Source organism: Anser anser (genome assembly GCF_964211835.1).
Source record: "Anser anser genome assembly, chromosome: 5".
Lineage (NCBI taxonomy): Eukaryota > Metazoa > Chordata > Aves > Anseriformes > Anatidae > Anser > Anser anser.
In genome coordinates, this window is record NC_139725.1 from 10,605,862 (window position 1) to 10,633,765 (window position 27,904).

The 27,904-nt window shown below is 38.4% G+C and overlaps 1 protein-coding gene across 1 annotated transcript; it reads right to left on the reverse strand.

Moving 5' to 3' along the window:
- Positions 1-843: 843 nt before the first annotated feature.
- LOC310900300 (uncharacterized protein) lies at positions 844-27,867 on the reverse strand. The gene is made up of 6 exons (XM_083838054.1): positions 25,205-27,867; positions 24,365-24,473; positions 20,238-20,304; positions 9,092-18,135; positions 6,031-6,168; positions 844-3,497 (listed from the first exon to the last, which is right to left on the reverse strand). The coding sequence occupies exons 4-6, from the start codon at positions 9,104-9,106 to the stop codon at positions 3,336-3,338; spliced, it is 315 nt and encodes a 104-aa protein (XP_083694180.1). The 5' UTR covers positions 9,107-18,135; positions 20,238-20,304; positions 24,365-24,473; positions 25,205-27,867; the 3' UTR covers positions 844-3,335.
- Positions 27,868-27,904: the final 37 nt, after the last annotated feature.

The window sequence follows — 27,904 nt, forward strand, 5'->3', positions numbered from 1 at the left end:
TTAATGTACTTTCTCCATGTATTGCGTTTATGTGGCAAGGTTTTGGTAGCAGGGGGCTGCATGGGTGGCCTCTGTGAGAACAGGCCAGAAGCTGCCCCATGTTAGGTATGGGCCTGTTCCAGCTGGCTCTAAAGGGACCCGCTGCTGCCCAGAGCTGAGCCAATAAGCCATGCTGTTTGTGCCTGTGAGAGCAGATTTAAGAAAGGAAAAAAAACCTGCTGCGCAACAGCAGCTGGGAGAGTGAGGAGTGAGAACCAGCCCTGCCAGACCCCAAGGTCAGCACAGGAGGGCAGGATGTGCTCTAGACTCTGGAGCAGAAGCTCCCCTGCGGCCTGTGGAGAGGCCCCTGGTGGAGCAGGCTGTCCCCCTGCAGCCCATGGGTCCCACACGGAGCAGATCTCCACGCTGCAGCCCGTGGAGGAGCCCCCGGTGGAGCAGGTGGATGTGGCCTGGAGGAGGCTGCGGCCCATGGAGAGCCCCCGCAGGAGCAGGCCCCGGGCCGGAGCTGCAGCCCGTGGAGAGGAGCCCACGCAGGAGCAGGGGGTCTGGGGGGGAGCTGCCGCCAGTGGGGGACCCGTGCTGGAGCAGTTTGCTCCTGGGGGATGGACCCCATGGTACGGACCCATGTGGGAATAGCGCTTGAAGAGCTGCTGCCTGTGGGAAGCCCACACAGGATCAGTTCAGGAAGGACGGCCTCCCATGGGAGGGATCTCATGTGGAGCAGGGACAGGGAGTGACTGTGAAGGAGCAGAGATGAAGCATGAGGGACTGACTGTAGCCGCCATTACCCGTTCCCCTGCGCTGCTCGGGGGGAAGGCATGGGAGAGGGTGGGTGGGGGGGAAGTTGATTTTAGGTTTGTTATTTTTAGCTTCTCACCGCTCTACCTTGTTAGTAATAGGTAATAAATTGCATTAATTTCCCTGTGCTAAAGGCTGTTTTTGCCTGTAACAGTAACTGTAGAGTGATCTCCCTTTCTTTTATCTCAACCCTTGAGCCCTTTCCATCGTTTTCTTTTCCCCCCTTTCCCGTTGACGCAGAAGAGTGAGAGCGCAGTTGTGGCAGAGCTCATCTGCCCAGCTGAGTAAAACCACCACCCTGCAGTCCCAAGAAGTCATCTCAACAAAGCCCCAAGTCATTTTTGCTTTGCTTCATAACAGGACTTCCAAAGATTTGCCTCTGGTTCATATCAGAACCTGATGGGGAGCCTCCCTGACAATCTGAGCTCCTTTGTTAGCCTCTACCGGCACCTTCCCTCCTCCTAATCCAGTCACTTGAGACAAATGTGATTCTTCATGAGCTGGTTGGCTGTGGTAATAAATAAAAACACATCTGACATAAACTGTAAAACCAATTAAAAACTGTAGTGATCTACAGCATTCGGGTTTCAAAGGCACTGAACCCAGCACGAGTCCAGATGACAACTTCCAAATACAATGAAAGCCTCTGCTACAGAAAAGTGTTTGCCAAAGAAATGCAGCATCGACAGCAGAATGAGCTCACACTCCACCATGTCTCCAGTGGTCTGCTTACCTTGTTGTAAAACACATCTCTGGCCTTTCCTCCTATTGACTGTTTGCATTATCTCAATTAAACCTAAGCTTTCTGGGTCAGGAGGATGGTGCCTGATTCCAGACTTATAAATGTCACTGTGGCAGCAGGTGCAGTATAATATGAAAAGCACCAACAGCAGTAGAAGAAATTACAGGGAAAAACATTTTCCTCTCCTAGGGTATTCATTCTTTAATCCCGTGTCCCCAGACACCCTTCATTTGCCACTCTTTATATACTTAACACCACATACTGAAAATCTGGCTGGGGTCACTCTGCTCTTTTTTATATTCCCATTTTTGCATACCTTACAGGGTAGTATTTGGGAGGTTCAGACACGTACACAGAGTGTCTCTCATGTCTAAAGCTGGCTCATGTCTGGCTTCCCAGACAATTTTGCTTAAATCAACCAAGCATCCTGTGGTCACAATTCTCACACCCAGCCTAGCAAAAGCTGGCACTTAGGTGAGAGAGCATCAGTCACAGTGTGCATAGTGCCAAGATACGCACAGCCAGATAGAAACAGAAAACATCAATGATGCTAACATAAAGACAAAAACAGTTACTTTAACATTTTTGGGATGACTCTGAGGCTATCGTGTCTCTGCAGGCAGCTCCTCCTGCTGTTATTTCACTTCTGCATGCATACGTTCTCACCGGGGCAAAAACTGCTCCATCATGTCACAGGCACAGCTCTTCCTCAGCAAATTGTTTATACTCATGCACACGGCGAGATTGTGTCAAAAGAACAATATCTGCTTCCACTGAAAAACACTTCTGTCGCTGTTGGTACTGTCAGAGACATGGGGTCAGGGACGTGATGCACACGGTTCTCAATAACAGGCATTGCAGCCACACTTTGAGATTCTAATCCCAAATCCAATAAAATCCCCAAGAGGCTTCCAGTGGAAATAAATCCAGAGAAATAATATGAGAAATATATATATATATATATATATACACACACACCCACTATAGCCATTTTGGTGGTTAAACTAAACCATGCAAAACTCTTACACTGATAGGGTTATGTATTTAAACGTACTATAAATAAACCAAGTGACATGCAGCAACTTATTGAATAAACATCATAGTTTTATTATAAGCACTTTGAACATCTTTTTATTTGTTAATAAAATGTAAGAACACAAAATTTAGATAATTTACATTCTTTTATTCTACCTTAATAAATTGCCTTGTTTTTGAATCAGTCATTCCTTTGATGAAAACATCGACTTCTTAAATGCATAAACATGCCATAAAAACAACTGGGGTTTGGACAACACATTGCCTCAGGTTTCTGTTAATTTTATTTTTTATCACTACTGTCCCCTACAAGAGAGTTTTTTAAAAAAAGATAAACTGATAGTGAGGACAATATGACATTTCTTTATCATGTTTATAGACTTTCTCTCTGATGGATTCACACAGTCTCTGCTGTGATTAAAGTAATTGCTATTGGGTGTACACTGCAGAATAAACAACAGGGATTCATAAAAAAGCAACTGTTATTTTTTTTTCCCCTCTCTTTTTCATGCTTGGCAGTTTCCGCTCTCAAGAAAAAAACCTCACAGTAGTGATATATAAGCCTTATTACCCTAAGGCCTAAGCAACTCTGCAACACATTGCAAAACAATTCAGAAAAGCAGAAAAATCAGCACTGATCACAAAATCTTTCATAGGGAGGCCCAGGAACGAGCATCCTGTGGTACTGCTGTCCTGCGGATCTGTTGCCTTGAGGCCCAGCTGCCCCCACAGCGAGGGGACATCACCTCGTCCTGATCTGTCAGAGGTTGCTGCCGACATTTTGCTCTTTCTTGGCCAGCCGAGATGGCAACTGGTGGTGATGGGCAGCCAAAAGAATATCACTTCCTGTCCCAGGCTGCTGCAGAAGAGGAGGAGGGCGTCCATCCAACCCCTCAATGGCAGCATCATCAGTCAAGCTTTGCTAAGCGATGATGGAGGATGAAAAGAAAACAGAATTGGATACTTATATTGAACACAGTCAACAACAGACTTTAGTCTGCTGTCTAGAATGGTTCCCTTCAACACAAAATCGCTGAGAAATATCAGAAAGCCCTTTCTAAAACCTTTTTTTTTTTTTTTCCCTGAATTTGCAGGTACTTGCACCAGTCAAAAGACAATCTTTGTCAAGGAAAAGACTTCTGCTTCCATCCACTGCTTTCAGAGATAACTTGCTCTAGTATGAATAAATGATGTGTTTTCCAGGAGATGAAACATTCTGTGGTCTGTTTAGCACGCAGAGAAGAGTGCTTTGCTGTGGACTACGTGCTGCTAGGACACGTGGCTATCTGACCCGTCCGTAAATGGAGGCCCTTCATTCTGCATGCTATCAGCGATTAGGTGTAACAGCAAGACCTTTACGCTAGATATTAGGATAATTAAGTCATCTTCAGGAACAGTAATATATAAAAGTGATGTACAAATGGTTAGAGTTTGAGTATCATTTCATTTAGAGAGAAAAATAATAAGTATGGTATTGAGAAAAGGTCAGGAAGCAGTTTAGGTTTAAAATCTAATGAAAACCCATTCGTGTTCCACAAAAGGCTATAAGCTGTATTATTTTCTAGAGCTCAAAAGCAGTATCAGTCAGTTACCCTTTTGCAAATCAGGGGTTATAAAGTGCTATATAAACCAGATGAGACCTCCTTTTAAATGTCATACTGAAATCAGGATGTGATCAGCATGGTAGGAGCAAAATTAAGAGTACAGTAGGTGAAATTACATGCCTTGTCTTGTTAACAGCTGTTTGCATAATGCTCTGCTGATTTAAAGGCATCTGTTCTTCTGCAGCCCATCATCTACCGCTAATATCCTCTGTATTAGAAATCAAGCCTCCTTTGTATACACAGTTTGTGTCCCTCATTTTTGTTGCTTATTTCAGTGTTGCTATCTGAACTACTAGAGGAAGCATGCTGAAATTCTAGTCACGCACGCTGAAACAACATGAAGCAACTACCGTTTTTCACTTCCCGATCACTGGAGTCTAATGTGTCTCTGCATCTAAATAAACTATTTGCATGATAAGTAGACATCTGTTAGCATTTCAATTGTTAGCATTCAGTTAGCTAATATCTTTCTGTGGTATTTCAAATGCTGAATCTTATATCTCATTTTAGAAAGACCAAACTGGTGCAATATATCTATTAAAACTGCATTTTTAGGAATATTCACCCTATTTTTACAAATAAAGGGGAAAAAAATGAAAGAGAAAGCACTTAGTTTGTTTTCAAAAGATTATGCAAATGTTCTCAGATCATAGTGCATATTTTTGTCCTACTTTCGGTTCCCTTTTCATTGCTGTATATCTTAGAATTGTTAAACAGCTTAGTGTTAGGCTTTTGTTTGATCATGTAGAGCTGTCTGACAGCTCCTGGTTAATTTATGGGTCTTCAACTTAAGAGTTAGGGCTCCAGCTCACAAACTGTGCTTCCTGAGCCCTTCAGGTCTTATTCTGATGGGTAAAAACCACCTGGACAAAGACGTGAATTAACAGGAAACCGAAAAGAGCTGCAGTGACTGAGTTGAATTTAATCCGTAGAGGAAATGTGGTTCTCTCTAGCAAGTCTGCATTTCAAACCTTCGCCTTCAAAACTTTAATTAACCTTGATAGGAGCTTAATGGCTGGATCTCTACATGCTGAGATTAGAGTGTAAAAATAGGCAGTTGCTCCAGTTTTCTGGGGTGAGCAAACACCATGGCTTTTACTTTTCTACTAAGCAGCCCCTGAAAGCAGTGACAACACACACTGCAAACTGCATATGCTGCAGAGTCATTTTTCCGTAATTTCATCTTCGAGATAACTGACACTCAAGTCAGGACACATCACAGTGGAAAAAATGTACAATAACCATTAGCAGTAATGAAAGTGCTTTTCTGTGGTTATTCAGAAGGAGACATACTAAAATGAATAAACATTTTTCCTGCTGGGGAAATGGTCAAAAATAACAAAGATAAGGTACAGAGGTGTCTTTTTCTCATCAACTGTGCTATTACTCAGGTGTCAGGACTTTCCCCAGTGGCATATGAAGAGCTGCCCTTCAGTGGGCAAGTGTTAGGTGGTCAAGAAGAACACAGCAAACTACCCCGGGGAATCCTCCAGCTCCACAGCAGTGGACAGACATCGTATTTTGAAATGGGAGAATTCACAAAAACAGCATGAGCATAATTTTGTTCCCTGTGTGAAGCAGTTTGCAATTGATTCTCTAACAGATTATATATATACACACATATATATATTACACATATATATACACACATATTACGCATATATATACATATATATATACACACATATTACACACACACACATATATATATACACACATTTATATATATATATAAATTTCCATGCTTACTCTTTCTGATTTAATGACCTTCCTTTTTTTCCTCTGATTCTAATCTAGCGTTACAGTGTGTTCTCCAATGTGGTTTAAGTAAATTTGCTATCTGTACATTACCTGGGAGGTGAAGGCCAGAGCCTGATGCTGACTTCCCTCTCCTAGAACACGCAGATTCAACACGAAGAAGGGTGGCAAGGTCTTGTTGTTCACATGAAGGATGATAGTCCTCATGTCCCTTTTATTGTATGCTACCCACTGGAAATATAAAAACAATTTAGTTATCGACAAAGGCAGAGCAAATACCTGAAACATATGAAGTTTTCTTTAGGACAGGATCAGATATTGTGTTACAGATTTTACCCCTCCCCCCAGGACCTGCGGTTCTGTGTGCAAGTGTTAAAAAGAAGTTTTGTTTCATTGAGAAATTGAGATTCGTTTTATTCTACAGAAGTTAGAGTTCAGCAGCTTATGAGAGGGGATAATTTAATTTTCCTGTTTAACACACATTAATCAGCAATGTACAGTGCTTCCAATAATCCAACAAAAATTTACCAGAGAATTGTATTTTGTATATCTAGAAACAAATTTCTGATTGACATTTTTTCTACTTGAAAAGTTTGGACAGCATTCTGCTGAATTTGGATGTTGTGGTCTTTCTCTGATCCCCAAGAAAGTCAGGCTGATGTTCAGAATCACAATAGGGATGAGATTATTTTTTTTCCCCTGTTGAACACCTTATTCTTTTTTATTTATTTTTTCTTTCTTCAATCTCTGAATTAGTTTCACATCAGCTTCAAAAAGAAATAGTAATTCATAAACATTCTTGTTGTCCACCTCAGTACTTTTGGTCATACAATTTGTGTTAAACAGGTGTGCAAATCTGGATTTATGAAATGGGGTCTTGTGACTAAAATGTGTAACGCTTACATGGGGACTTGTATCACAGCAAAAAAATGCTCTGTTCAGGTAGCTTAAACCAGGTCAATATTGAAGCGATTTATTGATTAATGACATAATTACCCAGCAATCAGGGAACTAAATCTTCTTAATCCATATCAGCAAAGCTGTAATGCTGGGTTTTTATAAAATGTTAACGTGCCCCTGGCAGTTTCTCAGTGCCCCTCAGCACCTCACCGGAGGAGCCGTGCGGCCCACATGCCCCAGCTCTACCCCGGCGCCAGCTCCCTCCATCTACAGATGGGGGACCCATCCTGCTGCCCACCGCCCCAACTCACACCCACACCCCTGCTTTATTTCAAACCTAGCAAACCGCAGCTTCCTTGTGCCCGTTTCATCTGCTCGACTTTTGCCTTCCTCTTGTTAAAGGGTGACTTCTAGGCAAGTGCTTTCCCAGACGGTTTGGGCTGTCCCAGTTCACAGTCCCCTCTTAGCAGCAGCTGGGACCCAGGAGATTTGGCCAAGCGCCCCCGCAGGTTTACCAGGCTGGTTTTACAGTATCTTTTTTTTTAATTTATTTTATTATTGTTATTTATTTTTTACAATCTTTTTTATTTTTTAGCCTAGTTTTTGAATTTGCTTTAACATTTAACTTAAAATGTCCTTCAGCTCTCTGGCAATGCTATGTATAAATTGTAGGCCAGACTCTCATACAGGAAGCCTGACTATTCGACTGAATAAGCTCATGAATAATTCCATGAGCTGCTCTGAAGAAGAAGGGCACCTGAGCTCGATGGATACTGGTGGACACTGGACAGTGCTGCCAAGCAAAGCACAGCACCCCTCTGCTGCAGTTAGTGTCCTCCTGCATGACTCGGCCTGGAGAGCCTCCAGCCGCTGACAGGACAATTTACCACCAACCATCCCCTGCAAAGGACAGCTCCACATATTCCCTGTTTTAAAGTATTCTCTGCTCTAACAAGACCTGATAAAAGCCTATGCGCTCTGGTTTAGGCACCAAAATAAATAGCAGTGGGGGAGCCCTTTTCTTCTCTTTGTATTTCAAGGAAAGGGCCTACCTGGATCTGCAAAAATCTGTTTTCAAGGCATACATCTACTACTTTGTTCTGGTCACATCTGAGTATTTTGTCCATGGTATATTCTTTGACAGAGACACTTTTATCCTTCTCTCATTTGTTCCCTATTTTCTGCTTGTTCACATTTCACACGACAGAGAGAGGAGACAGAAGTGCCCTTTGAGGTGCTACCTTGCTATTCCATGCATCTCCGGGCAGTGCTTGAGGCCCTACAGATGAAGCTATTTTGTTTTCTTGAACATTCATGAGAAAAGACAGGGGGTGCCCATTAGATAAAGAGTTTAGATGTACACTCTGCCTCTGAATTAGTGTGGAGGTTTTTATCCCGTGAGCCTGTTACGTACTGAGGGAAGAGCACACCACCACATCCAGTGGAAATCGTTAGACACTTACTAGGGAATAAGAAGTCTCCTCGCTACCTTCATAAACATCCTGAATATCCTTTGCCTCAGTTCTTTTATGCCTCTTCCAAATAGATTGTTTTTTTCCCCGGTGTCCTCTTATGTCCATTTTTTTTTCCGCCTCTTCTCAAGCTCCTTTCTACACCTTTCTCTTTTTCTTTTCCATCTCCTCCCTGGCCCAAAATTTTGTCTCACACTATTGCTCTGCCTTTGAAGCCAGCAACTCACAGCTCTCAACTCTTTATACTAGCTCAGCCTAACATACTTTGAAAAAGGGCTCAGAAATAAAACAGTCAATGAATTGTAAAGGGTCAAAAAAAGACTGTTTCAAACCTTTATCTGATCCTAGTAACGTAAAGCATCTTTGAAGTCTTGCAGAAATGAACATACGAGGCAAATGTCGGGTTACTTCTAGGTCTTCAGAAGTTTCTGTAGAAATCTTCTCCCTTCCCTTTCATCAGTGAAGGAGCAACTTCCCACAGACATCGTAGAAACAAGAGTCAACATCTCAGAGCACCATGAACAGTGCCCATGTGTCCGTGCGAGGAACTTTGCTCAGCCACAGAGAACCCGCACTCTTCTTGGGTCCACAGGACCAGAATAATTCTGTCACATTCATTACTTATTATTTTCCACCAGGAAAACAAAAACAAAAAACCAAAAACAAACAACCAAAAAAGCCAAAACCTTTCTGTTCAGTTTTGGATGAAAATTAAATATACATAATACACTGACATTTTCAGAAACATGAAGCATAAGAAAAAAAAAATGCATTTCACCCACCCTTACTGCCACCATTGTGTGTTTTTCAGTTCAGATCTGTCTGCATTACACTGCAGAGGCTTCTCCTCTGTAGTTAAGTAGCACAGGTACCACAAGCTCTCCAGTAGGGACAGCAGAGAGCCCACTACTGGGTGAAGACCAGCGAGTGACTGGGATTTTTACTCTTCCGGGACATCATGCTGCTGTACCCTGCTGATCAAGAAAAACACTGCATTCATCCTGTGCCCAGAACAGTACCAAAGCCTTGACTTACCTGCACATTGAAGCAGTGATGTGAGATCGTTTGTTTTCCTTTGAAATCCTCTCCATCACACTGTCTCAGGCAAACCACTGAATGCCGACGACGTTTACAGAGAGAATTAGGAAACCTGCCCCTATCAAGTACTCTTGCCTCTGGCAAAGCAACTGGCATTCCCGTAGCTTGACCACCCTTGAGAATAAAGCTCTGTATCTATCTTCTTTAAACACGGCATTAGGTTTAGACTGTTAATGTAACTTAAACAGCTCAGCATTCTCTGTGAAAAATTTAGGGGCATTACTGTTAATGAGCAAATGGATGTTTTGCATGTCTGTGCTATGGCAGAAGAAGAAGATTGTCTCACAAATAAAACTACTGCTCTAAAACGTGACTTAGAATCATAGAATCGTTAAGGTTGGAAAAGTCCAAGATCATCTGGTCCAACCATCAGAGTAACTACAGTTACCTGAAAGGAGGCTGTAGAGAGGTGGGGGTTGGTCTATTCTCCCACGTGCCTGGTGACAGGACGAGGGGGAATGGGCTAAAGTTGCGACAGGGGAGTTTTAGGTTGGATGTTAGGAAGTACTTCTTTACCGAAAGGGTTATTAAGCATTGGAACGGGCTGCCCAGGGAGGTGGTGGAGTCACCATCCCTGGAGGTCTTTAAAAGACGTTTAGATGTAGAGCTTAGGGATATGGTTTAGTGGAGTACTTAGTGTTAGGTCGGAGGTTGGACTCGATGATCTTGAGGTCTCTTCCAACCTAGAGAAATCTGTGAATCTGTGAATCTGTGAACTTGCTTCCCTCAAAGTAGATGCTTAAAAAAGTCAGAGCAAGAAGGTTAATATTTTTTCCTGGGGAAACTTAGTTCTTGCCACAGCTGCAGGCATAGGCACCATGCTTACACTTGTTGCATGTTCATTACAGAGGATAATACAAGTACCTAGAGTTCCTGGTTTATCAGAAACGAAGGAAATAAAACCCAAGTTCCTAAAAATGAACCGACATTTCATCAACAACTTTAAACCAATTCATTTACTTTAAGTTGAAATTTAAGATGAACTATATGCAATTATTATAAGAAGAAATACAGTACAGCATCTATGCAGACTTTAGTTCAGAGAAGCCTCATGGCTGCATATGTTGCATGAGCATACTTTGCTGTCATTAGGCCTTTGGATATCGTTGTACCATCTACATATACATTTTTAAAGCACTCGTTATGTTTTTAATTTGGTTTTAACACTTTCCAGTGAGATTTACCTCTAGATGAAAAGTCCACTAAAATAGTTACAACTGAGTCTGTACCATTTTCTTTTATACTGTGTCAAGCATAGGGCACTTTTGATATTAATTTTGAGTCCCAAATTAGTTTATAATTTGCACTATGTAATTATATTCAGTGTGTGACTTAAGAATTTTGTATGATATTCATTATAATTTATATGAAGTTCTAGTAATTTCTATCTGCATAAAGATAGTCCCATCAAAACCAATTTCTGCCCTGCACCAGCATAAGATACAAATTACACTGAAATCACTGGTGAGGGTTACAAATGTGGTTAATATAAAAATGAAAGATTTTTGCTACATATGGAGAATGTGAGAAATATCTGTGATATTTTTAAAAAGAAAAGCAGATTGCTTGACACAGGTGGTCTGTTTGTACTAAAAGCAATCCAGAGATTTATGTCTTAGTGGGGAATTAGGACATTTAATGCAGGTTACTAGAGCTTCCAGGTTTGATTTCTAGGACAAATTCTGTTGAAAGTTGTTTATATTTGTTGTCTCAGATTATTTTCAGAATGTAGACTGGGAAAAAACAAACAAACAAAAAAAAACACAAACAAAAATCAGACAAACAATGACCTGTAGGGTTGCAGAACATTCAAAACCTGGGCTGGACACAGAGAGAAGCAACCCCATAATGAGAGACCTGCCAGGGGTACAGAGAAGCACGGGGCACCCGGGCCATGGGAAAGCAAGACCTGCCAATGCCAGCTTGACCAGTTCATTGCCACCAAACTGTGTCTCATATTAAAAATGATGTCCTGCCAACTTGAAAGCATGCACTGGCTTGATTATTACTGAAAGCGTTAACTCCAGTTGAACTTCCAGTTTGTTTAGGTGGAGTCCTCCTTTTTAAAGGAGGACTTCATAAAAACTGAGTTTCATGCGAGGCCTCAAGAGTTACACCACTGCTCCCCTCTGCCTACTGCTCATCTTTACCTGTGACAAAAAATATTTTTAGCACTCATCACCTGGGCTCTACATGGTCTCTTCCACCACCTCGTCTGAAGGCACTTTCCAGCTTCTTTATCTTGGGTTGTGTGTATGCAATGCTGCTAAGAAAGGGACAGTGATTCGCTTTGCAACAGCTTGGGTTTTGTTCACTACTCCACAGTAAGCCCTATATAATAAACAGATCTCTATATATACTTGAACCTAATTTGCTAGTCCATAACATGTGGCCACCAAGGCTGCATCAGGGAAAAAAAAAAGCTCTGAAATCCCTTTCTTCTATTCTTTACTTAGCATATGCCTTCCAGTTTACATCACTTTGGCAGGATTGTTGGCTCTGTTACAGCGTTCTGCAAATCACACAGATGTGATAATCATTTGTCATACATAAGTCATCAAGCCTTGAGCTGCTAGTGTGCAGCCTGCCCTTTCACAGAGGCAGCACAGGCTACTCGTGTTCCTGGTTCACTTCACCGCTCTCCTTTCTCTCGTTATTTTGCTCTGAGAGGAACTCCTAGGACTGCCCAGCTTCGGAATGAAAATCCGCATGTTTTCCAAAGACTGTACAAAGCCTGGATACAAGCTTATCTCAAAGGTATCTGTGAAAGCATGCAGAATAAACTTGGGACTGTTCTGAGAAATAATTTAAATCCATAAACTTACTTCTGATTGTGACCAATCATACCAAAATTGGTCCATTGTGTTTTGGGTCAGTTTTTCTCATCTGTGATATTTTCTGCTTCTTTGAATCATTTTCAGTTGTCATTCCCACCCAGTGCCACACATGGGGATACAACCTATTATAAAGGAACTTGTCCATTAGTTTGGCTGTTTGAATCTTAAGTTAAAATACCAGTCTTGACTTACTGACATCTTTACTTTGTATGCTACTCACCAGCACCAGAAGGTAGTTTATTTATTTCAGATTCTCATGGAAACAGCTGGAGCTGTTTCAGTGGAAATCTCTATTGAATAAAACTTGAAGCTGGTTCATTTCTTTATTACTTAGGTCAGACTACTTGTTCTGCACCATTATTCATTACATCAAAAACCTTATCTGTGCTGTTTTGAAGGCAGAGTGACCCATACTGAATTTTACAGTCAAACTGTATGTTACTTTTTAACAAGTACAAATTAAAAGGAAATAGTTTCATAATAAAAAATATTTGATCAACTTTACCAAAGCCTTCATAATACCATGAAAGTAAAAGTAGTTTAGATGTCTTAAAATACGAGTTCATCCAAAATAACCTAATGCTACTTGTCTACACCCTTTCTCTCTCTCTCTCTCTCTTTTTTTTTTTTTTTTAGGTTACAAAATCGTTTTCTCTAAGAACATTTGGCAAATTAAGGTTCTTCTAAAAGGTGCTAAAGGACAGAGCTCTGCTAAAAAAATTAATATAGCGTAAACCTTCAAGTAAGTAACTGAATGAAGAATTTGCAGAATATAAAAATGTACAGAGCATTAAAAAGAAAGCAGATATGAAACACAGACACTACCTATGCATGCAGCCCTTAAATTTTGCACACTGGTTTTCATGAAGTTCAAACTGGCTATTTACATTATTGCTAAACACAGCATTTGAACCAAAGACAGTTCTTGCTCAACACCAGCTCATTTCACTTGAAAATAAGAAATGTTATTCCAAGTATCTTTAAAGCTCCAAAGCAGACTATTATAATGCTGATGACATGCCATATTTGATGGGATTGAACATAAACATAAACTAATTTTATTGGCTGGCAAAGATGAGCTGAAGACATAAATATGTTTCGTTTTTAATCACTGCAAATATTGCTTAATTGTAGATGCAAATCTTAAAAATATAGCCTACATCCAGCTGACAGAATATTGTCAGCTTAATTTTCTCATTAAAGAATAAGATGTACTTCACTGGATGGAGAAAAGAACCTTGGATTGTTAACACCCACCGAATTTTCAAAGCTCCGATTTAACTTCCACTGCTTACACTTTCATCCTCTATCCCGTTCTGAAGAACACCATTAGCTTCGTAATGCTGGAGCCAACTGATGTGTTCACTATATCAACATTTCTGTTCAGATGAGGTGATACTGTTGAGGTAAATCTCCAAATCACCTGCCCTTACCCTGCTTAGTTTAAAATGAAGAGTAGTCCCTGAACACAATAGTTGGATTAATTTTGCACAAAATTAAATCACATTTCCCCAAAGGAGGCACCCAACTGCTAACTAGGATTCACTCCATAGGAGCGGACTAAAGATAACCCAAAGTACAGTCCCTGAAATGCTTTGACCGTGAAATCATGCCAACGTTGGTACCGTCATCTGTACTCATACAATTAACGAGTACTTGTACCAAAGCTTCAGGGGATGCATAAGGAATTTCACACTGGACCCCAGGAATGAATCACCCAAAGTCTCTTACTGGAGATAGAGACCTACCCACGACTGCAACATTTCTGATGACATCTCTGCACTGCACCTGTTAATGGACATGGCAGGGAGAGGAGAGGGTGCCAGGATGCCAGCACATGTGGTGTTTCTGGTGTTAGTATATCCCCCAGTTTCAGGTGAAATAGGCAACAGTTTTGCATGAAAAAGAAGGAAGATTTTTCAAAATTATCTTTATTTTATTTATTTATTTAACCAACTATTACTAACCCTCAAATTCAAGAGAAGCGCCCTTAGGAGTTTGTGGTTACAGAGGGTATGGATAAGCTGTATATTTCTTAGCTAACTTAGATGCAGTCCCTTACTCTCAATGCTTTATATCAAATTTGGTTTTGGCAGGTATATTCAGACAAGTTCAAAGCAAAAAATTTGGTTTTATAATTTAGACCAAGATGATCATAAAGTACAGCAGAGCTTGGAAAGTCAGAAGAATTTACTAGGTAATGTAAACATTCATTATTTTCCTTTGATTATCTTCTTGTATAGCTGACTGACTACTCAGGCATCTGCATAAATGTGAAAAATATGGTGATTTTTTTTTTCCACAAGTGTTGACTTATCTATAGGCCATAATAATTTCATTATAAGACCTTAAATATTGGATAAAGAACTTTTTCCTTTCCTTATTGATGACTACAAATTTGCTCAGACAAAAAAAAAGTGATAAAGTGAAGAAAAATCTGTAATAATATGGTAGTTGACAAGTAAACGTACATTTAAAAGGCAAATTCATAAAAAAAAAGATTGCTTGGAGGCACTTAATTGTCATTTGAACTATGCTATTAACATTTAACATGTAATTGACTTGACAGTATAGTGATAGTCTACTCTCTGATACATAACTGATATCCAGTTCTCAACTTTTTTGCTCTTGCTAGAAAGTTCAAATAGAAACAAAATATTGCCTTCATATTTCTCGATTAATTTCACCTTGGCAAGAGAAACCCCAAATTGTAATTCAGGTCCAAACCAAACCAACATGAAGAATTATTCAAATACATTATGGCAATGTTATCAGAATATTCAATGGGGTTTGACCTAAGTGGGTGCATCCAAATAACAGTCATAGTTTTGAAATGCAGAACAAACAGTTTTCCTCTGTATGGAAGAAATCACTTTTTAGAGGAAACTTTCAAGTTGGGCTGTTTGGGTTTAGATTATCAGAAGGAAAACATCTCTGTTTTTTGTGTTTATATTTTCAACTTCCACATGCCTTCTCCTCTTTTCTGTGTATTCCCTTCCCTTTCCAGCCCTACAACTCAGCTCAGAAGAACAGCAACAAAAACAAAATTATACATTATAGCATCAAAACCCAGAAAGTCTGGTTGTCTCGGGGTCTGTACCTGAAAGCCAGTTCACCTTTCTGTATAAGAAGGTGCAAACTCCAAAATTAACCTCTTCCTCATTTGGGACACTTCAAAGGATTCTGCAGAAATTCCAGATGAAAGAGGCACATTAAACCCTCCTGGACCCATTTAGACTTTCTTTCCTGTAATGAATAATTATTTTTTTTTTTAACATATAGAAGCAGTGAATATCAGAGTCCTTGAGTCCTCTCACAAAATTGTCTGAAATGGGCCAATGGGACCAGACATTCTTAAGCAGATACAGAGGCAAAAAAGCATACTTCACAAGAAACAACTAAATACCTGACAACTAAGTACTTCTCGCTTATCTTACATAGAAGACCTTTTTCAAAAATTTAGAACAAGAAATACAAGTCTTTTAATGTTTTATCTGAAAATTGAGAATATTGGGAAAACCACTAATTTCTTTATTTTACAAGCAAACGAAAACGCTTAAGAAATTACCAAACAGCTAAGATTGCTTAAAAACGATCTTTGTGCTACTTATCTAATAAAACAGGAGTAAAAATGCCTAACAAAGTGTAGACAAATCTAAAATTTAAACAAGTAAATAAATAAAATACATTTAAAGTTTATAGAAGATCTGTGAGGTAAAAAGCTTAGTGGAATTGAACCAAAGTGTATTCCGGCATTTACAAGCAGATACTCTTCTTTTGGAGTCAATTAAACTGCTAAGTATAATTATGAGTATTTTGTTTAGAAAATTATTTTTCTCACAAAGATGAAATCTTGAGTTAGTTCAAACTATTTCTATTTATAGAAATTAGAAATATAATATAGAAATATAATTTCTATTGGTACTAAGGAACAAGTAGAATTGAATAGAGTATAAACTCTTATTTCAAGTTTCAAGCAAATTCTTGACAATCGGTACTGGAGGATTATCTAAAAATGCAGGAACTTCCACAGAGAAATACTATATAAAAATCTTTTGCTGAATTCTTTGAAACATCTGATTACGGTCTCTTGTCAGCAACAGTAGTTTGTGCTTATAAAGGATGCTGGAAAGACAATCCATAATAGCTCTCTCTTACTTCCTTGACAAACTCCAAGGTGCCTTTATGGAATTGCTCACCCTGTCAGTGCTGCTGGCCTGGCCAGTCTGGCACAAAAATTAAGCGCTGCAAAATGTCTGCTGTGCACATTTGGAAACTGTATAGACTGTCTCTGCAGCTGTGCATGTCCTCTCTGATGATGTGCTATAGTCCTTTTGTTAACAAAAGGAAATGGAAATAAAAAAAAAAATGCAACAATTGTTTCCCAATATATAATCAAGATGGGTTGTTATTATAATTGTCACAGATTCTCTTCCAAAATATTTCACGTTCAATCCCAAGCACAATAGATTCTGTGAAGTGCTGACAGGTTAAAACTTCATTATTAATGTTGCATAAATCCCATATAAAACAAAACTAGCTCTATCCTCCTAATGTGCCATTTTGACAAGTAGAAATAACAAGTTCCAGGTCCTTTACCAACCACAAAACATAGAAACTGTTATATCAGAAAGGGAAGACTGTATGAATTACAGCTCAGCCTGTATACTCTTTTAAACAGCACAATTTCCTCTTTACTGGTATGTGTGATGCATGGCAATTTTGCTTTCTCTCCCCATTCCTCTGCTTAATTATCATGAAAAAGATGTTCCTTTCCATTATTTGAGAATATTCCTTGCTTCTATAGATGAGACTGTAATTAACGAGACTGCAAGAAAAGAGAAAAACAAGAAATATGAATCCTAAATTAATGAGATATTACAGATATTATGGATTAGAGCTGTTCAACCTTGCCAAGTAGAACAATGGCAGCCAGACAATGTCTGCTTTCTTCTGCTTTCATTAAAAACATTTTTAATTAAAAGACACTGACTGAGTGGAGAGAGAGGGTTCTTTTTTATTCTCCAGTAACCTGTGATTTCTGTTTTTAACTTTCCCTGCTCGAGATGACACTAAGAATGTTTGCCTAGCAGTGCAATGGGAGGTGACGGGAGAAAGCACACAAAATTACCGTGTTTGACATTTCACCACGCTTCACTGTAACATCAGTGCTGAGCAGCCTCCCACACTGCTGTCTCAGCCCCTGACGTGGGGCTGATCTCACCCGTGCTCTCCTCTCGTTCCCACTGCCGGATGGCTGCATAGCAGCAGAACAAAGGCAGCACCCCACAAGCATCCTGCCAGCTGAGCCATCCTCTGATTTGGAGACAGAATTGCAAGGACAGCAACCAACTTAAAATGGCTCTTCCTGACTAAAACAGATGATGAAGAGAGAAGCAGGGTGTGCCTAAACCCACCTTGAAAAATGACACCAAAGCTGCGACCGATGTACATACATACTGTGGAAGGACAGCGTGCATCACCCGCCTTGAATGGAAGGACAGTGTGCATCGCCCACCTTGAAGTGCTGGGGATTAAGGAATGGGGGGAGGGAAGGGTAAAATGGGTTCTTCAGATATGCAGAATGAATGTGAAGAGAGACACTGCCCATACTTTGACACCTGGTTTTAATGTCTTATTGAACAATCATAGTGAGAGTATCAGACTAGAAAAACAGGGCAGAGCTGGATTTTTTGTTTTGGCATTTTTCTTACCCTATCTGTTTTCCTCCCTTCTACCTTGTGCTCCCCAAGACTTGCCTTTTTCCCTGGGTAACTGCCAACAAGCCTACTGCAATGACAGGTCAGATCCATTGCTTCCTGACTAAGGCATCCCTGATGTAACCTGGTGAAGACATTTTCAACAGTCTCCGCTGAAGGCAGTGAAAGTTCCTGGAAAACAAACAAACAAAACAAAAACAAATTAAAAGAAAAAAAAAAGTTAACTTCTCTCTCAAACCTACTGTACTGTTTGTGTGTTTTTCCTTCTGTAACTATTTAGCTAAAGAAAAAATGGATCAGTATAAAAACCCCAATGTGTTCTCCTCCTTGCTTTTTATTTGGACTGCTCAGAAATCTAATTCTGCTTGTAGACATTCTTAATGATAATTGCAACAAATGCTGTCTTACAAAAGGTATTTCACAGACTGTGTTGGGGACAGTTTGTTGTTTTTTTTTTAATATATATATATTTTTCTGTATACTACCTGCGGCAAAATCAACCTCCAGTATATGACTGAGGCTCCTGGGTCCTACACCGGGAAATGTATATTTGTCATGGAATATTGCCATGGAATCGAACTGTTTGTCCATGAGCATATCCATATACACATAGCAATGTGTGCTTATATTGGATGAGTACCATTTTATGTGTTTTTAAGTTCGGTTCTCTGGATTGTAGCTAAGCTCTCAGAAAAATGAGAGAGTAAGAGTGCAGACATCATCTAAGTTTTGGTTCACTTTAGTCTTATCTTTTGAAGGAAGAATTCATTTTAATTTTGAAGTGAATCCAAGACCTCCTATTGATACCATGTGCAACCAAGGTAATAGGTGCAAGCCTGCAAACCAGGGAGGCCAGAACGATTCCAATGATTATCAGAGCATACCATAGTGATGTTCTCACAGATTAAAGGTTGAGTACAAATATTTCAAAGTACAAGAACCTGAGGAAGGCATAATAGTGCCAGTAACAAATTTGTAACTGTAGAAAAGCCTTCTAGTGCCTCTGTAATAGCTGCTCATCAAATTTGCAGCCTAGCAAGACCACTTTCTACCCAAGTGTCCGACTGGTTTCCTCTAAGATTAGTGAGATATCTTTACCATATAAATATTTTAAATCCAATTTTAAAAGCTGATTTTTGAGCGTTAATGATCTGATCACTTGGCCTATGGTTGACTGTTCATGTCAATGTAATTACATTGCTTATACTCTCTCTACTGTATGAAGTGTAGAAGGGTTTGGGTGTGTGTGTGTATACACACTAATTTTAACAAATATATTTATGAATTAAAAATAGATGGCAAAGTATACAATAAATTTTTATGTACTTACTCACATGTATCTAGACATCTGAAAATTATTTTCTATATCCCTACTAATTTTATGGAGTATGGAAATCAGATTAGCACAGGAAAGATGTAATGCACAAAACCTCTGTCTTTAGCACCATGAATTAATCTGTCCTTACAGGCATATAATTACAGGAGTAGTTGAATCTTTCATGCTTTTTCTGCTTGCTATAGAAGCCATGTTCTAGCTGAATCCCAAGTGAGTGAATAGATTTATAAACTTAAAAGAAAATGTTATCTTAAGAACTGCGTATTCCAAATATGGTGTTGGACTGTCAAAGACTTTCATTAACTGCTACAAGAAGATAAATACACACTTTTTTCTTTTTTTTTTTTTCCTCAGTGCCATGATGTACAATTCCCCTTACCTGGCAGCACACTGGAATGACTAAAGCTCGACTGACAAAACAAAAACAAAATACTTTTTCCCAAAAGTCACTCTCCAAAGTATTTTCATTGCTTTAAGTTCTGAAAATAAAAGGTAAAACAATGAACCCAAAGCTATCACTTCAAGGTAGCATTGCGTTTCAGGTGGTAAAACAAAAATATGACTGCTGAATCATTGTCTGCATCTTTTCTCCTTGACTGTGCTTCACTGAGCAACTATAATTTGGATCTATGAAAGTTTTCCAAACCCAAGTTAGCAAAAATATTTTTGGTTTTGCTTTTGCAAGCTTTTTTGAGTCGATGAATTATTTTTCTCCATACAGTAATACAAACCAGTACTTTTCCCTGAGGATGATCATTTCTTTTTTTAAGCCTTCCCCCCCCCCCCCCCCCCATCTGAAAGAAGGAGAAGGAAATGAGGAAAGGAAAGAGACAGCTGTATTAATCACTGAACAGTTTTAAAGAGCACTGACTACCTCATTTCCAACAAATACTTCACATCCTGATTTAGGGATAATAAGAAATTAGAGTTCACATACTGTGCATGAAATAAATCCAGCATCATCCTCCGTTTTGACAGTTCAGGTTTATCAGGAGATGAAAAGTCTGGAAAGGTGAGAGAAAGCACCTATAGGGTACTGTAGGATAGTAATGCAGAGCAACATACAAACTAAAAAACAGGCTTATTTTAACAGACATTATAATATAGGATTGTCATCTGTGCACCACAGACTGGCAATGAAAAATTCACTACTCATGCAGTACCTTTTACCCCATCAAAGACAGTTCTTCAATATTAAGGTTATTATACCCTGAGAACAGGACCCAGCTGGCACCTCTAAATTTAGCTGAATATTAGGACATGTGGGAATTTCTTACAGATGGCAGCCATCTCATCTGTGCTGGAAAAGGTAAAAGCAATATAATTTCATTACTCGCAGCGAGCTTTTGCCTGTCACATTTGTGGAGCAATGACACCAGAAGATTTTTTAAAGTATGAGATTTCTCTTGACTAACAGAAACATATAACAGCGTCACTTTGCATGCTAATAACATAAGAAATTGGTCGGCTTATCAGCAGCTGAAGAGTATATATTTGAGTATGCTAACACTGTAGAAATAAGTAATAGACGTTTTATTACTAGCAATCACATCTGCAATCAGAGCTGTAACACTATTATTTAGCTCACCTCTGTTTATTGATTAAGAAGCATTTTTAATTAAAACGACCAAAATTCTAGTCTTGTTCATTAGTTACATAATAGAATTAAGATGAAGAAGGGTCAGTTCAGGGTTTGCTTTGTGAGTACTAATTAATTCTATTAATCAACAATAGTTAACAAATTCTGTTTTGAAAATGATAGCTAAATTAACAGAGAACTAAAGCCGAAGTGGGAACCTCATGTTTGTTTCAATTTAAAAAGCCTAAATTACAAACTGCCTCATTTCCAAGAGAGAATGGAAACCTCACAGCTCTAGCAGGGCATAAAAATGTGGAGATGTTTAGCTACAAGCCCTCACATTGTGCACATGGCTTCTCAAGTCAAGCAGATAGGTACAAGGAAACACTTAATGTAAACAGCAGTATATTTAACAGTGGCTTCAATAGTCAGCATCTAAAGCAGAGTTCACTGCAGAAAAACAAACAAACAAACACTCTCCTTCTAACCTCAGAGATTATATTCAGGAGGTTAATCATAATTAATCATTTAATTCCATCTGCCAAATTCTCATTGAATTTTCAAGGTAGTTGGTGTTCAGCTTTTAAATTCTGTTGCTTGTATTAGTAAGAAATAGCAAAATGCCCAGCTAAGAATTCTAGTTCTAGGTCTTGGATGTTGAAGAAAAATAGAGAAATGAGCAGATTCTCCAAGCACGTACAGATCTCCAAACTGAAAGGCCTCTCTTACTTTGATATAAACACCTAAGATGTAAACTTTTATAAAAAAAAATACTATGGATATAATACATACACTTGAAAAATAACTTGAAATTGCATTCGTGTGGTTCAGTTGTGCTCACTTTTGCTAACATGAAACATTTTGCTAGATTTTTTTTTTTTTTGTGGGAGCCCACCAATTTTAGGTGTCATATTTCACTATATTACACATTACATCTTATTATGCTGTTCAAAATACCACAATAGTGATCTTTTGCTAGATATTCCATATAATTTGATATGCAGAATTATTTTTCAGAAGTAATTTTAATATTAAATTTATATAACAAATTGTATTCATCATACATTCATGAGTGTTATATAATTTATATAGTCTTTGCTAACACTTTGACATTACTAAAACATAGTACTTTATTGTCTCTAAATTTCAAATTGGTAGAATTTTCACTATTTTTTTTTTTAAATCAAGAATCACAGTACTTTTCAAGGTAGTAAATTTACCAAATGAACAAAAATTCTGATCTTCTATCCACTAGAATTCTAATAAAAATATTTATACACTAGTTTTAATACTTGTGCTTCCTTTCAGGTCAGAATGTTTGTTCCCAAAAGCTTATCTGATATCACATAGTTTAGTAATAATTTGGCTGAGAGATCTTAAACAACCATCCATAGAAAAGAACAACATGGAAACTACCACTTACCCTATCTGATTCTGTTTAACATGATCTTTAATTACAGAACAAGTGCCTTCACAGTATTTGCTGTGAAGTATGCCTGCCACGGTGCCTGTGTTAACACTGTGGTTCAACGCTAACAGTTTCTGACGTGATACCTCAACCAGGATGCCAGATGCTCATCCAGCAAGGTCCGTGCCAATCAGCTGTCCAAGGTCAGTGACCTGAGGGATATGACTAAATGTATGTGCAGAACATGTATTTTGTCAATGGAATGTGACTGTGGCATTGTATTAGCAAGATTTAATAGGAACATCATCCTTGAAACTGACATTCCAGCTGACAGGTTGACAGGAGAAAAGACGGAAAGACAGGTGGAAGAAAGCAAGAGGATATTATCTGATGCATAAAATGAAATCTGTCTGAATGTTACATCGCTTTATACCGCAGGTCAATATTTGACAAAGACAGATGTTTAACCAAATGTTTCCTGATATGCCAAAATATTAGTTGCTTGTCATAGTGTTTATCAAAACTATTCCTATGAAGTTAGAGCTACAAAGGGAGACATTCATGCCAAATATCCATGTTTCCATGCATTTGTTAAGTCTTACTGCTATTACTGTTATTATTTTGAAGTTTCAGTTAAATACTCCCTGATTCAGCGTTGTATGCAGGAATGCAGCATGTTTGCCACACGCACGCATACACACCTACATGCATCATTACGTGAACCTTGCTCATCCGTTTGCAGGTATAGCTGTGAACTGACAGGACTGCGCAAATGCAAACAGCAGACGTGATGCTACCTGTGCTCCGGTCCTCGGGATTATTCAACACTTCCAATTATAAGGCTCCATTTTCAGAAGCGCACAGCTTTAATTGCTTGAATTGTTGTTTCCATCTGGGGCTCCTAGCCCATCTATAACTTTTCCTTTAATTTCAGTCAAAACAATTTAACTTTTGTCCAATATATGTTCAGGGAAAACTGACCTTTTTCTGATTTAAAATTAATAACAAAAATATCCTCATGAACTTTCAGTTCTTTAACTTAGTAATGACTGGGAACATGCCAAGGATATACACTTGTATGATTTTATTTTTTATTTTTTGGAGGGGACCATATCTGCAAGACTTGAAAATTTACACTGGTGGGACTGAAGTTCACCACAAGGTTCACCATTTGTGATCCTACCATAGATTACCCAGAGTTAAAGCACTCAACATAAATAAATGCTTTTTGCTGTTTTCTAGAGAAGAAGGGAGCCTGGCAAAGCTTCAGCTGTGCCAGCTGGGGGAAAGCAAGGGAGTGAAGAGCGAGCTGGTGAGCTGTCAGTCGGTCAGGAGGACAGCCAAGAGAAGAGCCCTCTGAGAAGCGTTGGGAGGAGGCTGCCGGCTGGCTCCCTGCTGGTAGAGGACTGTTCTGGGTGAGCTGCAGAGGAAGGGTGTCCAGATGTCCCTGTTACCTCCATACTGATAGAAAACTGATAGGTTGAGGAGAGGTGCAAAGAGAAGACAGAGGAGCGTTGTTGAAACAGACTTTCAAACTCCCTCTCATTGTGTCTTATTCAGAAAATTAGTTTTTCTCTGTTTAAGAAGCTCTTGCTTTTGACCATTTGTAACAAAACCTAGATTTTTGGCTGACCTCCTATTGAGGAAAAGGTGCAGGCAGATACACCTCAAGTTGCTGTTTGAGCTGGGCTGCTGTAAGGCATGTATTTATTAGATGCTAACACCCCTGTTTATATAGGTACCTATATATATATATAGGGCGAAGTGCTGGCTTTGCTAATCTTGGTCTATGGTTTCTTCTAAACGTCTGTTGTGTCCTGTGTCTGTACATAGTTGGATGTGTCGCGCCGCAACTACATAAATTAATGACAATTATAAATAAATTGCTACTTTTGTTTACTTTCATTTAGATCACTAGGTACCAAAAAATAATTCTCATCTCTTGTGTTAATTATAGTGAGTTTCTAAGATTGAACTATTAATCATGATAAAGCACAGAGGGATCACTGCATCATTGTAGTACAAGAAAAACAAAAGAAGAAAAGTAGAAAAACAAAATTCTCATTATCTTTCTTACCCTCCTGAAGCAGTGTATAAAGAATTGTGGGACCTTGTTGTCCTACGGTGGAAACAAGGTTGAAAGCATTGAAGTAAATCTCCAAGATATTATTGCATTTGAAAATAACCTACAAAAATTTAAGGAAAAACACTTTCTGTTAGACAACATATTTGTAAATTACCAGACCAACCAAACTATCCTCACAGTCAGTATGTGATTTACTTTAGGCACATGAATTGTTTCATGTCTTGAATTAAGATGAAAATTATATAATAAAAATATATAAAAAAAAAGATGAAAATATTACAGTAGAATCAAGTTGGAGCATTTTATAGATAATTAATTTGTATAATCTTGATTCACAGCACCATTAAGAATTCTTTTCAAAGAACAATTTTATGGTCTCTCAGTATGGCTAAGATGTTTGTTGCTTTTTTTTTTTTTTTTTAACTATTCATTTGAATAAGCTAACTAATTACTAAGTGGAGCCAAAGTGGGATTGACTTTTTTTTTTTTTAAACGGATATCTTTTCAACATTTATAGAAAAAAGAATGCTCAAAATACATAGAATGGACGAAAAACAACTAAAATAAGCATTTCTTTCTACTATAATGGTTTCAAGAACTTTCCAGAAATCCACCCATTCTGGAGCTTCCCTTTAAGAAATTCATTGATTGATTTATTTTTTAAATAAGCAAGCAATGAAAGGGTGCTAATATTTCCTATGTTTATATAACATCTTTTAATCTGAGGATCATAATTTGACTTAAAACAGGAAAGTAAGCAATTTAATCCTATAGTGATATATCCTCATTATAGTAAGTAGTGTATTATATCATTCTTACTGAAATACTTACAGAAGTGAGGCAGCTTTCCCCCAAGTCACGAGGTCAGGCAGACTCGCGGAACTTGATGAAGTGAGAGCCTCTTCCTGTTCATATTCAAAGAAGTTCTTGTTTAAATAGAATGGTCAATCTTTCTGACCGCATTGTAACACATGCATCTGAAGTGGACTGCCACTGTAATTTCTGGCTTTCTATAGCCCATTATTACTGAAAAAAATTAGACTTCATATGTTATTGGATAAATGAATAAAAATGCCCTCTCTATATAACATTCACTATCAAAGTCAACAATGAACTGGAAATTTCTTGTTTCTTAAGCAGAGAAGCACTAAGATTTATTTTTATGCTTCTTAATGACTAAAATAGAAATCAAGTGTCATGAAATATGTATGCTCACCCTAACAAAATGATATACCATGCACTACTGAAGAAAATTACCCATTTTAAAAAGAAATAGGCTTAAACATTTATATATATATATATATATTTTTTTTTTTAAACAATAAAATTAGCAGAATGTGTTTAGTGCTCTATTCTTGTATACAGGCCTTACTGTGATCTTTGTATTTTTGGTAAATTGAGACCTCTTAGTTACCAGTTTTATCATGCTAAGTAATACCTTGTCAGGAATGAAAATTCACTCCAGATTTTTAAGTTTACATACATGCTCACCCATAGTTGTGTAGATATATGCGTATTTATACCTAAATTTATGTAAATAAGTATATGCACGTATATGTTTACAAATACACACAGACTGATAGAAAGAGAAATGAATTCAAAGGTGAAGTCTATTATGTAAAAGCAAAATTGAAATAGAAGTTTAAAATGGCCTGCTCTGATACTGGAAACTGCTTTTAACTGTTAGACTTGGGAATATCTAATAGAAAACTGTTATACATAATCCTTATTTGCAAAGAGAAAGATATGGTCCATGACCTGGTTGCCAAGCAACTGCATGGCATTACGAAACATTTTAAGATGTGCCACTCTGTGGTTTGTTGGGTCCTCGTAGGGAAGTAGACTCAGCCACATGGTTCTCTGCAAATCTGATCATAAAAAGAGTTTTAGAGTATTCTAGAGAGACCAAGTAAGCAGTGACTTACATTGTATAAACTCAAGTTCCTTTATGACCATGTTTTCGGTAACATTGAGTAGCCACAAATCAGAGGAAACAGCAAGGTCTGTTTATTTTCATCCCAGTGCTGGGATGTGAAACTACTCATACTCATGGCTGGAATGAAAGAATGGTTATTGATCCACTGAGGGAAAACATAAACACTTTTTTCTGGTTACAAGTAATGTTAGTACAAGGAAGCATTATTGTGAGTTGTGTTTTTTTTCCCCTTTTCAAAGATTTTTCCAAATCTCCTTTCTCCACAGAAATTCTCATACATTCTGATGTATTTTTGAAACCTTTTTTCCCCATCTGTAAACTGAACAGAAGTTTCCTCTTCAACTGAGATGTTTATCTTTTTGCATTGTAGTTCTCTCTCTATATATGCATATAACCATGAAGGACAGACTTCACTTTAGATGTGTTCCACCCTCTCAGTGCAAGACTAGAGTCTTCAGAATAGCAGTACTTAAACAATACCAAGGAAATTTACCAGATATACCATACACAGATAAGAAAATCTATTTATCCTTCATTATTTTTCTTAATTCTGAATCACTACGTGGATTAATCTAAAAAGGTGGGATTTGATGATGCTGGTCAGGATCAACTGTGAAAACAAGCATCTCTGTTCTGATTATCTTTGTGGCCAGGATTTCATTTCTTCGACACTTTACATGGATGATCTTCTCTTTGATAATAGTGTGACTTTTCCATTATTTAATAACGTCACGAGTTTCTTTTCTTTTCAAAATTGCTGAGATTTCTCCAGGCAGAAAAACCTACCACTCTGCAATATCCACTTCTGAGTAGAGAAACACATGCAAAATGTCAGAATGAAATGCGTTTCACGCCGGGGAGGAACGGACAACTATTGGATGAGACTGTTGAAAGATAGATAAAATCTTAACAGCTAAAACCAGGACAGAGAATACCACTAAATTGAATGAAACATTTTCTATTTACTTTTTAAACTGATTCAAAAGCAAGGAAAACCAAACTAATATAAGCAAATTGCTTTCAGTCTAGTAACAGTTGTAATTCACTGCTGTGTGCTGTAAGAGGGAGCTGGGAGTTTACGAGTTATAGCTTTTTAAAACACCTCATGCAAGAGGAAAGCACAAAAGCACTGTGTCAGACAGTGAGTTGTTCCTAAGGCACTAGTTCTTGAAAGATTTTCATCTCAATCATACGAGGCACATGAATTCCTAAATTAGATCGACAGTGATGTGTACACAAAGAAGGCATTTTACCTTGCTTTTCTTCCCTTTCCCTTCCTTTCTGCTTTCAAACTCACTGCAGTAGAGTATGTGACCCATGAGAAAGTGGAAGAATCATAAAAGTCACAGAGCACACCCCAACCAAAATGCTCATCTCTGCTGTAGTGATCAAGATGCCACCTGCAGGGGTCAAAATGTGTTTTCGCCATTTAAAGTATATTTATATTGCAAAGGTCAGCCCAAGTATAAGGGATGGAACTCAAGTTCCAGGATGGGTACCCGAGCTAAGAAAGTTTTACTCAGTTCCACCTGCAAAATTTTTGCTTGGATCCTAAAAGCCATGACTCTTCCTATCTCCATCCCTTTAACTCTTCA